Source organism: Seriola dumerili, unplaced genomic scaffold (genome assembly GCF_002260705.1).
Source record: "Seriola dumerili isolate Sdu_G_001 unplaced genomic scaffold, Sdu_1.0 BDQW01000025.1, whole genome shotgun sequence".
Taxonomy (NCBI): Eukaryota; Metazoa; Chordata; class Actinopteri; order Carangiformes; family Carangidae; genus Seriola; species Seriola dumerili.
In genome coordinates this window covers 18,613,268-18,626,468 of record NW_019174280.1, presented here as the reverse complement: position 1 = coordinate 18,626,468, position 13,201 = coordinate 18,613,268, and the positions used below count along the sequence as shown (strand labels likewise).

The following is a 13,201-nucleotide window of genomic DNA, read 5'->3' as shown; positions in this document are numbered from 1 at the left end:
CATTTATTTTAGAACAACTTCCTCTCATCCTGGAGACCCCAGCCCCACTTTATCAACCCACTGCAGCTTATTAAGACTACCTGATGACATGTGTCAGTAGTCTGCTGCAGTAAATGAAATGTTACTTCTGTTTGGGTCTCAAAGACGTTTTGAAACGATGTAAAATGCAATGGATTTTCACATGATTTTTTATCTGTAGTATGTAGTAGTATTTCCACTCCCAAATCCCAAATAATGTGAGTAACATCACTGGAGTTTGAGTTTGTAACAAAGGAAATGGTTACAACTTCAATACTTTGGTCTTTGTTTACTTTCCTGTCCTGACATTGGATTTCAATAAGATCAGAAGCAAATAAAAATCATATTTGAAGCGGAAAACTGGTTAATTTTTGCAATTATTACTTGTATTGTTTTACACATGTAGCGGCGGGGTCTGTGGGGCACCAAACTACGAGGTTAGAAAAGCCAATGTCTTCTGACAAAATATCAACATGCATGAATGAACCAGTACCTGCTTCTGTATACTTGAGCCCAACTTTTTCCTCCTTGAGTGGCGGCCAGACGGCTTGTAAACGACCAGGAGTTCGTTCCTCTCCCTCCCCTGGCGTGGAAGCTTCAGACTGGAGGGAGAGAAGGTGTACAACAGAGATTTTTGACTTCCAAAATACAGCTTGTACATTTCTAGATATTTACATCACACCAATAATTACTGTTTACCTAAAGACACCTTTTGTTTGATTTACTTAACCTTTTTCTATACACCCACATTATTGTCCACAAGTCTCCAAGTAATTTACCCAAAATAAAAAGGTAACTGTTCTTCACCCCGTTTGATTACAGTTGTAACCCAGATCTCCTTTAAAAAGTAACTCACAGAGACACAAACATTATCAAAATGTAAGTTGTTTTGCCTTTTCTCCGAAAATGCTTCACACAGATCAGCAGTCAGTATAACTTGCATACGGTGCATACTTTGCCATCAGATGAGTCTTTCTTCTCGGGCGTCTTATTGGAAGTTCTCTCAAAAAGGGCTCTCAACACATCTTTTTCACTTCTTATCTTCTTCCTCACTGCCTCCAGGTCCACCTTATCTGAGGGGTCCTTCTTCAAAGGCTTTGGGGTGAAAAAAGCCTTGAAGGCATCAAACGCTGCCTCTGCACTGGACACCGGAGGTCTTGTAGAGTCAAATGACCCTGAAGCTTCTACATCCTCCTCAACGTCTTCCTTCTCAGGACTCTCTTGACTTTCATAGTTTTCATTCATCCCCCCCGTTTCATTTTGATCTCCTTCACCCTCCATCTCCTTCTTCTCCTCTTTCTCATCTTCTTTCTTTTCCCGACTCAGAAACTGAGAGAGCTGGTCCAGGAAACCCCCATGAACCTTAGCGTCCCCGTGCTTCTCTGGGAAAATGTCCCTCTTTGCTCCCTGAGAGGGAGGTTTGATCTGGGCCGCGGCGTCATGCTCGGGTCCGACCACCGTCTTCCTCAGGACCTTCAGGCCGCTGAAGAGGGCCGGCAGCTGGATCTGCTTGTCCGCGGGGGAGCCCGGGGAGAAGGTGGCTCTGGTGAAGGTGGATCCAGGTGGAGGGTTGTTGGCTGGGGCTGCTGATGTTATGGAAATGTTTGGCCCAAACTTACTTTTTGGGCTTAGAGGGTGTTGGTGAAGCTCAGTGGAGAAGTCAGGAAATAAATCTCCTTTCTCTTCTTCTCCTTCATCTTCCTCTGCACCTTTAACCTCCTCTTCATCATCATCAGTTTTAGAGCATTGCTCACCAGTTTGCTCTTCAGCTTCCTCCAGTGTTGGTTCAGCCTCTTCCTCAACATCTGGTTCTGTCCGACTCACTGTTATCAGTTCACGTTCGTTTTTTTCCGACTCCTCAGGGCCGAAATGCACGTATGAATTGTCGGTGTTCGTGACAAAATCTTCCTGGAAATCTGCAATTTGACCATTTTCATGGGCTGTTTTTACATCCTGGTTGGCTTCTTCATCGTCATCCTGCTTGACACTGTCACAGTCTGTGTTTGTGCAGTCAGTTGAAATGTGTTGACATTTTGATTGCAGAGATGTGTTCAAGGCACATTCATCCAGTGACTTCTCTAGTATGTGACAACCATTATCTTTGTCACAGTTTTTGTCTGACATCTTATTCTGGTCTTGATTTGTTGCGGAGGTCTGTTTCTCGGAGACATCGTCAGTGTTTACAGCCTTGCTTTGCAGCTCTGTTGGGCTAAAATTATTCCTCTCATGCTCTGTTTTCTCTGAGTCATTTCCTTCTTCTCTCACAGTTACGAGTGCCATGGAGTTAGAGGTCGTCTTCTCACCTTCATGAGGCAATATAACATAAAAAAGGGAATCTGTAGAATGCTCAAGAGCATCTTTAAAGTTCACATCCCCATTTTTCTTCAGATTAAAACTCAGCTCTTCCTGCATCATATCCTCATTTTGCTCGTCTGACAAGGTCCTGAAAAATCTTAGAATGGCTTTTTGCTCCTCCATTTTCCACGAGTCACAGTTGCTCATGAAGAAAGTGGTAAAATCATCCAGATTAGAGGGAGCAGAAAGTTTTTGAGAGGCTTTTCCCACAACGTCAGCATTGTTGCTGCTGTTTATACTGCTCATATCTGAGACTTCAGTGCAACATTGTGTTATCTTGCATCAGAAAAATGCAGTGTAAAAAGGTGTAAGTGGTGTTTTGGCATCTGTATGGCATGCACTAATTTGGATAATGCAGCTTCTGCTTACGATCGATAAATGCATGCAAGTTAAAAAAAAAAAAGTCATATCATTATTTCTGAAAATCCAACCTGTTTCCGCTCCAGTTTGTTGAAAAGAAATAAATGTCCTTTCACTGTTTCAACTGCTCCCTCATGTCTTACCAGAGAACTAATTTTCCAAACCTAAAACTGGAAGCTGCTGTTATGCACTCCGAGCAGCCAATGACAGGAGAGAAATCCACAAAGTAATGGAAAAGTGGAGGAATCCAAGGCTGGCTCCACGGCGCTGCTGGCTGCAGTGACTCAGCTCAACCTCAGTAAAGTCAGATCCAAGTCCAGGCTGCAGCTTCCAAATTCTGCCTCCTTTTCCTTCTAGCTCCGCTAAACCTGCTGTTACAGTTTACGGAACGACACCTTGGATGTCGTCCCTGCAGATTGCCAGAGTGTAATTGGAAGCAGATGGTGTCTTCAGCCACTGTTTGTGACAACACCCTGACAGATCCGTGAGCCATAAGGCAAAGGAAGCCACCCAGAGCAGATGGAGGGGCACCACACCCAGAGCTGAAGGAGGGTAAATAGGCCTGCCAAGGATCACTTGTTAAACGTTTTGGCCTGTAAATCCACAGTGACACAGAGGACTCAGCTCCCCTGAAGGTACTGAGCAACACCCGGCTAATCTGGGCGTCTTAGGTCTAACCCCACCTACACCACACTGTTGACCAGCTCACATTCAATCTAACATACACTCCTGATACACAGAGAAGCTCTGTCTGATCATGGGTTGTCAAAATAAAAGTACTTGGTTTAGTGACAATGTTATTAGCTTAATTAATTTGTATTTTAATGTTTTTAATGTAACATGTAAAGCACTTTGAATTGCCTTTGTGTGTGAAACCTGCTCTGTAAATAAACGTGGCATGCTTTCCTTTGTTTTTGTGCTTAATATAAACAAACAAACAAACAAATGAATAAATAAATAAATAACTTTTGAGTATAAAGTTCGAAATTACATCACATCTGAGTTGGTGACAAAGATCAATAAAAAAGAAGGGAAAATATGGTACGAAATGCTGGACAAAAAAAGGTAAGAAAAGGTAACAGTGAAACAAAAAAATAACAACTACTGGCCAAGAAAAAGCCAGGTTCAAGATGTAGATCAATCCAAAAGAAAGAAAATTCTGGCAATAAAATCTGATGAATAATGTGAAAATAATTTCAAAATAAATACACAAATCTGTTAAGTAAATTGTTTTTTTCAAAGTAAAAGGTACCAATAGGATCATTGTCAAGCTGGTGACACTGATCAACATGAAAACAGGAAGAATTTTGTCTTAAAAAAAACAAAATCAGAATCAAAATACGTATAAAATCAGAAATACACAATTATATAAAAATAAACACACAAAATAAGTTCTAACATAAGCAAAATAAATCATTTCCTTGATGCAGAGGTAGAAGACAGAAGACAGACAAAGGCTTGGACTGAAAGCTCCTCTGCTCTGTTTCAAGCTGCTGCCTGAGGAGCAGCTCCAAACTTCAAAGTGTATTACTGACCCAGAATCAGAGGCTTTGTTCACTGTGTTTTTTTATGGATTTCAGAATAAAAAAATTAAAAAAACCATCTAAATGATACTCTAGCGTAAACTTCCTCCTTCACTGCTTCAGATATGTGTTATTCTTAGTTCTCAGGTTCCACCCTTGTTTGCTCTAACGTTATCACAGCCAGCAGGTAAGTGACAGATAACATTTTTTACTGTGTGGCATTACATTGTGTAACTTTCTCTGATAATTCTTGTCCTCTGAGACATGCCTGCACCCTGTCGCTGCGTCTTAACTGGCGACACTTAAATCTTATGAATACTAATAAAGTGCTTTTGCATTCCCAGGGAGGGACACTGTGGCCTTTATGCGAGCTGTGTTTATGTAATAAGAATGAATCCAGATAATCCCATGAAATAGCATTAGACTCAGAGCGCACACACACTCCTGAACAAACACGCTGGACTGTATCCAGCACCAGGCAGCAGAAATACAACATGTGCTGAATTTAAAGATTACAAGGCTATAATTCACTGTGACTGTATTAAAAATGGCCTGTATTTAATGTATCTATCTTATCTATCCATAAGATGTTAACTTGTATTGATCGAACTGATTTGGAACTGATTCTCCATCATATTAAGCTGTGAAAGTTGATAAATTCTGTTGAAATTACGATTAAACTCTGAAACTGAACCTTGGAAATCTGGTGAAGCAACTTTCTATTTTAAGGGCCCTAAAATATTGACCTAAAAATTAAATTAGTATTTCTTTTAAAGAAATTAAAAAAGAAAAAAGAAAAGTATCTTTTTATTCATCTTTTAATTAGGGCTCATAATGAATCCTCAGCTTTCCTCTTTTTATTGTTTGTTATATCTAAACTTTAAACTCTGTCCTGGTCATAGGGGTTTTCTTATCGTTATGAAACACTGCTTTGCTTTCCTTTTTAAATCATGTTGTGTGATGCACGAAAGATTTTTTTTTTTTAAATATAATTTTATTATTATTATCACACTATTTCTTTCCATTTATATTATCCTCCTATATTATTCATGCATTGCGCTGCCTTGGTGTCAAACAAAACGCTCATAAAATGCTCTGATTTGTGTCATTTGTTTGAGCAGCTACATTCATGCAGGCACAAAGAGACAGAGGGGAAAAGGACTATAAAAAAACAGTAATAAAGCACTAATTCATGCTTATACAGATACCATTCCTCATACAATGCACCTACAGAGTTGCATTAAATCCTTTCCATTATGTAACCACAGGGAACACAGCGCTCTTTGTTGCCCAGCACCGGTGCCATGAGGCCACTGTTTGAACCTGCTCCTACAGGACTGTGGCGCAAAGGTCCCGAGAGACCAGACTCCACTGTGATGTAAAATACATGAAAGTCAACGTGATGATGATGATGATGATGATGATGATAATGCAGCATTATTGGAAATGCAGAGGAGGTTCAGATACTTCAATATGGTTTCCAGTGCTGATTATATACAGCAGCCATTAAAAGAATATTGTTGTATTGTTATTGTCATTAGAAACATGGAGAAGTTTGTCTTCCCACAGGAAAAGTGCATTCGATTTCCTGCTTTCAAACTTTTCCATTATCACACATGCAAAAGAAAAGTTATAACTAAAGGACAGATGCAAAGATATGTCATCTTGTTATTTTTGTTGCTAATTTTACCACATAAAAATTCCAGGTTCATTTTAAATGATTTTAAAAGTTGTGTTGACATTCAGATAATGGCATGTAGTTTTGGAAAGGCAAATGATCCTCAGAAAAAAGTCATTCTAAAAATCAATGAATGGTTAAAATATAAGGTTTCTGTGATGCAAATATAATTTTTAAATTCAGATTTTCATCTGGATTTGACAGTGCTACCCATCATGCCGCCATGACACTCCTCCTAGTGTTGGCCCTGTGTTTGGCAGATAAAGGTTAGGTATCATGCTCAGCAGGAGATGAAATGAAAACCACAGACTTTTAAGGCCATGGTAGTAAATATTTTAAACCCACTAGTCTAGACAGTATGAGACAGTGAGACACTCTCCTTCACTTCAAGTCTTCCATGCTACTCACCCTAAACTCCGGGGGGAGGGGTGTGAGCGGAGGCGTATCAGTGATGTCATCCTCCAGAGCAGTGATGCGTAAGAAGTCGACGTGCTTCGGTCTGGACGGATGAGAGAGTGACCCACAGAAGGAGAGAGACTCTTCGACCTCCTGCTGCCAGATCTCCTCCTGTCTCCGGAGAGCTTCATCTGGGAGAAAAGGAGAGTCCAAACACAATTAGAGCAGAATCGTCGTCACCATGGCATCAAACACTGCGAAATGCAAGTGCATTTCAATGTCGCAGTGTCGCAGCATCAGGTGCACGCTGCCTCTGAGGGAGCTGCTCAAAGCTGTGTCTGTAAACTTGCCTTTAAACAGACTGAGTGCCAAATTAATCAACACAGAGTTCTTTAAATGGCTGACTGACTGTTTATCCCCATAGTAAATCTTGTGTGTTACACTTTACGGCCGCTGTGAGGATATAAGACACAACATTAGCTACAAACAAACAAAAACAAAAGCTAAAGCTCTCCATTAAGCTTTTTCAGTTCAAGAAGAAAAGAAAAACAACCTCCAGCATCCTGCTTGTCATATGTTGATTTATTTGACCGTTTTTTAGTTTTGTCATATTGTTTCACTTGTGGGTGATGATTACTTCCCTGTCCTCTGAATACAAATACTCAGTTGTCTTGGGTCATAGTAAATGGGCACCTGTTGCTTGTTGTGATGAGTTTTTAATGCGTATGTAAGCCAAAATAAAACACAGTGCATTCTGCTACTAGCACCCGTTGAGCAGTTTTTTGGATGTGCCTTCCTTTTTCTTTTAATCATACTCCTTCTCAAGCCGCCATTAGTTTTCCAGTATCCAAAATTATTCAACTTCTAAATGATTCTCAATCACGTGTGGTTGAGCAAATGATCAGGAATGAGATCCTGCAATAATTTGATTTTTTTTTAAAATATTCCAATTAACTCTAAAGTAAAAACATACATATCACAATCTAAAGTGCTGTGTATTTTGGGCTTACATGACTCCTGTAGTAGGAGCGCCCCAGAAGGGTTATGGGTAACCGACATGCTCTGTTCTGCTGTTATTAGCCATGATACTGATGCATGATAACGTTCGGTCGGAGTCCTGGTGTGATTGATATGCTGCTACTGAAGTTCATCAAGGACACAACACAAAGATCATATAGTAAATCATAAAACAAAATAATATTTTTAATCATTATCATGCTTATTACATATATTGTTCAACCCATATGTGATGAAGGGTGATTGATTAATGCACGCTGTTGCAACGGTGACACCTACTGCCAAATGTGCTAATTGAAAAACTAATAGATGTGATTGAAAATGTGTCTGGATGTATAATTAAGTGGGTAAACTTTGCTTAAAATAAATAAATAAATAAAAACATCTAGCTAACACCAGATGGGGTGAAAAAGGCAGCTCAACCTTGAGGGGAGAAGTGTGTGTCTGCTTTCGTGAGCTGCTCTACAGTAAATCTGTCAGTATCATTTCAGATAGGGGCGCCAGCAGAGATGCCAGTTGTGTAACTTCCAGTGGACACATAACCGCTCTCAAAGCCAGATTAAAGAGCTTATGGAAATGTGTTATCTGTCCTCAGTTTGACCACACTGAACAGAGCACTGGATTTTGAGAATAACCCTCAGAAGGCTCTGAATGTCTTTCTTCCTCTCACCCTAATCATCATCCTCTAATGATTTGTTGTATATCACAAAGCTCAGAGCATTTATCCGGTTTGGACAGCCGGGCGTCCGGCTGCACAGACTGAGAGGCAGGAAGAGTCATCAGACTACTGATCCAAGTGAAAGCCAGATTCTGCTGCTTCAAAATGATTTATCAGGAAATACAGCCATAGTTGAAATATTTCATATATAGTTTTCCCTTTTTATTTCCCCTGACGCAGCTGCTTATTCTACACTGTCTGACAGTCTCATATACAGCAGATTGGATATCATCTTCCAGCTCTTGATATAAACTAGATGATGTTTGAACAGAACAAACTATTCCAGCCCAAGACTCTATGAAATGTTGTGCAACCTTATGTATAATTTAAAAAAAATATAAAAAATAAATCCAGTGTTAAATAATTGTTTCAATATTCTGTGATCTCTAATAAATAAAATATTCCGTGGGTTTCATCAAAGTTTGGCTGCACAGCAAGAGTTTGTAATGACTGAACCACCGGCAGGTCACTGAAGGATTACAGGAAACGTTTTTTCTAAAAGTAAATCCAAGCAAAAAGATTTTCTTCCATAACATTTTTTACATCAGCATAAATGAAGAATGGTGACACCGTTTCAAAACATATCTTTTCTGCATTTCAGTTTTTTGTCATTTAGATGGATACCAATATATCTGAAAGGATCTGATATCGACCAATACATCAACCTGGAGGATTTATTGGCTGGGCTCTATAAAGCCATTCACATAACCATTAAATAAGAGGCATAGCAAGTTATGTGCAACTGCAGCACACACAGGAGACGTTTTATTTTCTTTTTAACACTACAGAATTAATTGAGCCAGAGTGGTGTTTTATGTTTGCAATCATCTACAAACATACACACACACACACACACACACACACACACACACACACACACACACACACACACACACACACACACACACACACATCCTTTTTTTCTGTTGCTTAAAGGGAAACTGTTTGTCTCAGATGAGTGCCAATCCAGGACTACAAGGGTATCCACATCAGGTGCTCCTAGTACTTCATGCCTGAGCGAACACACGCACACGCCCACACACACGCACATGCACACACACACACACACACACAGAGACATAGTGGTATGTCAAACCAGCAGGGGGCCATTATTTACAGACTACCACACATCCTTCGCATCTGATTCAGCTGCTGTTGTGGGTGAGAGAGAGAGAGAGAGAGAGAGAGAGAGAGAGAGAGAGAGAGAGAGCGTGTGTCTGTGTTCATCGACCCGGGGGAGACTACAGTCTGACAGTCTGGACTCAGCCAGTACCAGCTCTGAAGCCGTCTGCTCGTCCTCCTCTGCTCACTTCACTAACCAACCGCTAAAAGTCAATGTCACGCTGTTATGCACACACACATACATTCCCCCCCGCTCCTCTGAGAACTCTACAGGCATTTTAACGCCACCATCTTCAATCCGCCATATGCTAAATGGCTATGACGCACGTGTTGCATGATGAAGAAGGTGGAGGCATGTCTGCATCTGTAAAGCAATGCTGAGAGATTGCTGATCAGTGTCTCAGCTATGCTACGAAATCCTTTAAAATATCTCACATGCTCCTCCATGACGGTGGACAGAATGTGACATGAAGTGATACAGTGAATTCTGGACATAAATAGATCTTTTGCAACATCCTGTTGGTATAAGATATAATAACAATATTGCTGTAACTTTTTTCTGTATGTTTACTGTTATTTACCCTTTTCATAACTGTTGACACTACCTGGTTTCAAGTAGCTCAATATCTTTTAACCAAAATGTGTCCATTGTGCCAACTTTCACAAACTCTGTACTCTTTACATATTCTTTGATCAAACTGTTCCTGATCGACAGTATGTGATCATTCTGTTAATTCTGTAGTTATTTTGTTTAGGCAAAGTTCTTGTGCTTAGACAACATGTAATATTTAGAAATAAAACATGATTTGTACAGAATAAAGTTAATATTTTTTCACTTTAGGGAAATCATAAAGCGTACCATTTTGCTTCCGGTACTGAAATTCAAGCGTTGTATTGACACTACTGTAGTATCTGTACATTTCAAACAATACCTAACCCTTGTTTGGAGTTGTAAATCAACTTGACTTATAACAGAGGGCTGAGCTACAAGACTGAAATGATTGCCATATTTTTATGTCATATTATTTCAACAGAATATCTACCACAATATGGCAAATGTGTGGAAAACATACCTGCTATCACATGCGTATGGATATGCATTAACTCAGACAAATCTCAATAACTTTGGTTTATTAGAAACATTCACAATATGATATCACTGAAAGTTGAGCCTATATGACTTGCTAGCAACTGCTTTTGGAACAACATAATTGTTTTGTTTTTTTACCTGAAGAGAGCAGATAATCTTGGCCAGCCTCTGTCACATTGGTGCATCTGTACGTCTGCATCTGATTCTGCTCACTAAGCCCGGAGTTCGCCCACGCCAACTTCCTTTTTGGACTCCACTGATCCTTTTCTGTCACACCAGTGACTGTGATGGCACTCCCGCAGCCTCCGGCCCCCCAAGAGAATAAACTGTCTTCCGCTGAGCCTGTCCACTCTTTGTGACTCCCAGAGACATCTTCTTCATACTGATCAGTCATGTTCAGAGGCAGAGAGTGCTGGCTGGGCCTGGGGCTGGACAGCGTGGACGTGAATAAAGGCGACAGAATCGGGGACATGCCTTCAAAGCTGCTAGATGTTCTCGGAGAAGCATCCAGGATTGCAGACAGAGACGGCGAGGGTACGGAGGAGGTGTCTCCACCAGCTGAGAGAGAGGGTGACGAATTGTTTGACAGCGTTGAAGAGTTAAAGATGAAGTGGTAAGGATGTGATGGTAGACTCCTTTTTGATCCTACTGGGCTCTGCTCACAAAAAGTCTGTTTATCCTCTTCGAAGACTTCAATCTCTGCTTTTGCTCCCTCCATCATCAGGGCCTGATGGAGGCTCTGGCTCAGAGCTTCACCCAGGACACGAAGTTCTTCAACCAGTAAAGGCTTGTCTCCGTTGTTACGGGTCTCCATTAGGGAATCAGTGCTGAACTCAGGCCTAAATCTCTTTTGCAGGATTTGGAGCCGATCTTCACCAACATATCCATCTGGGAAAAACTGAGGTTCATCGCTGCCTTCACTACCTTCTTTGATCCAGTCTGAACTGGTGAGACTCACCCTTCGTATGATTCCTTCAACTTCCTCAATTTTGCCCATTACTCGCTGTGCTGCCGCCCTCTTCCCCAACTCTTCAAACCACCACGGAGGGGAACTCACCTCCCCAACTTCTGCTCCCTTTTCCTCATGTTTCTGGCTTGCTGATTGGGTGATCGGAGATTTTGCAGGATTCCTGGTACTCTCTTCCGTCTCCCTGGTCAGGTCAAGACTAGACCGAGAGATATACATTGAGTACATCTCATTGTCATATTCGGAAAGGTCAGTGTCTGAGTCAGCAAAAGCATATTCACCCTTTACGGAAAAATCCTTTCCGTGAGAGAAATGGAATCTTTTGCTGTAAGATCCTGGAACGTTTTCAGACGAAGCATCAGGCAGCTTCACTCTCCACACAGGCTTCAACTCCTGTGTTGAAGCACTTTCATCCTCCCTTTCTTTCCCTGTAATTCTCTTTCTCCTGGCTGCAGGGGTGCAGATGATCAGCCTGTCTTCCTCGAAGTCCCACTCTTCAAAAGTAGGAGAGCTCGTCATCTGAAGCTTTGTCAGCCTCCTTGCTTTCGGAGGCACCCGAGGAGTCCCAGGAGTCATCTTGAGGTTATGGTGAAGGGTGCCGCAGTAAACTAGCCCATCTGCTCTTCTTCTTCTCTTCCGAGGGATTCTGGGGGATTTTGGTAAAGTATCCCGACTCTCTGCATAACTATGAAAGTTCGCCTTAAGTTTCGAGCCCTGTTGGTTTCCCATGCTCATGAAAGCCTGGCACTCCAAACACAACGGTAACAACTCTGTCAGCCAGCGGATCTCAGAGGAGTCATCCAACGCGTTGAGGGTTTCTTTAAAGTCTGTAAGGCCGAATTTGTCTGCTTGACCCCGCTTCACTGTTTCAGCTGGACCCTCCTCCTCACAGTTAGAGGTTAGTTGGAAACTGAGAGGGGCTTTAAAGGGGGAAGATGGGCCCCTGCAGAGAGAGAGGGCTGGACTCACACAGCTCCTCTCGCTGATAGTGGTGTAGAGGCATAAGGTGGTGTGGGTGCTCTCCATGATCTTATGTGATTACCAGAGATAAAGCAGATGATGGTTCTTTTGCAGCATGAATGGATTCTTTGGAGTGTTTAAAACCTCTGAAATCTCACAGAAAAGAAAAAAAAAACTTGTTTTAAATGAGCATATGTGCTTGTATCCATTTGCAGATAGCTCAATCTTAAGTTTATTTTTCACTACAACCATAGAAAACATACATCAGGCAAAATAAGATGTCATTTCTCTCAGGGTGTAAGTTAAGTAAACAATGTATAAAAACCATAAACACTGCTCGGGTGCATAAGAGTAAAAACCTAAGTACTGAGTATTAGTGATTCCAAAGAAAAATTATCTGGGATAATTTTGATAATCTAATTTAGGTTTCCTTTTTCAAGCAAAAAGGAGAAAAAGCCCAACATGGTCCCAGCTTCTCAGATGTGAATACCGGCTGCTTTTCTTCTTCTTGTGTGATAATGAACTGAGAATCTTTTAGTCTCTTGATCAAACAAAACAAGACATCTGAAGACAACACTTTAGGCACCAAGCACTAATGCGGAGATGAAACAATTAATGGACTAATACAAAATTAATCACTGATTATTTAAGTCATTAAAAAAAAGAAATAAATAATGCCAAAGATTCCCTGGTTGTAGCTCCGCCAGTGTAAATGTTTGCTGTTTTTCTTAGTCCTCTGTGACGTCAAACTAAATGTGTTTGTTTTGAACTCTTGCTCAAACACAGCAAGACTTTGAATACATCAGCTTGAGCCTTCTGAGATTATTTGAAAATGACTGTCAGCTGCAGCCCTGCACTACTGCATCACAAACATGTTTGTGCAAGGATAACATGCAAAAAAGGTAATTTCATGGAATAATCAGTTCACTGGAAACACATGAAAAGCTGTTCTGCAAGTCCAGATCAGATGAACAACATAGTCCATCCACAAATGTTC

At 40.9% G+C, this 13,201-nt stretch overlaps 1 protein-coding gene across 1 annotated transcript in view; it reads right to left on the bottom strand.

Annotated features, from left to right (window-relative positions):
• fmn1 (formin 1) overlaps window positions 1-12,270 on the bottom strand; it is a 28,577-nt gene extending 16,307 nt beyond the window's left edge. The window contains 3 exon segments of the mRNA XM_022766037.1: window positions 512-620; window positions 6,343-6,521; window positions 10,416-12,270. Coding sequence (XP_022621758.1) covers window positions 512-620; window positions 6,343-6,521; window positions 10,416-12,270 — 2,143 coding nt within the window.
• Window positions 12,271-13,201: the final 931 nt, after the last annotated feature.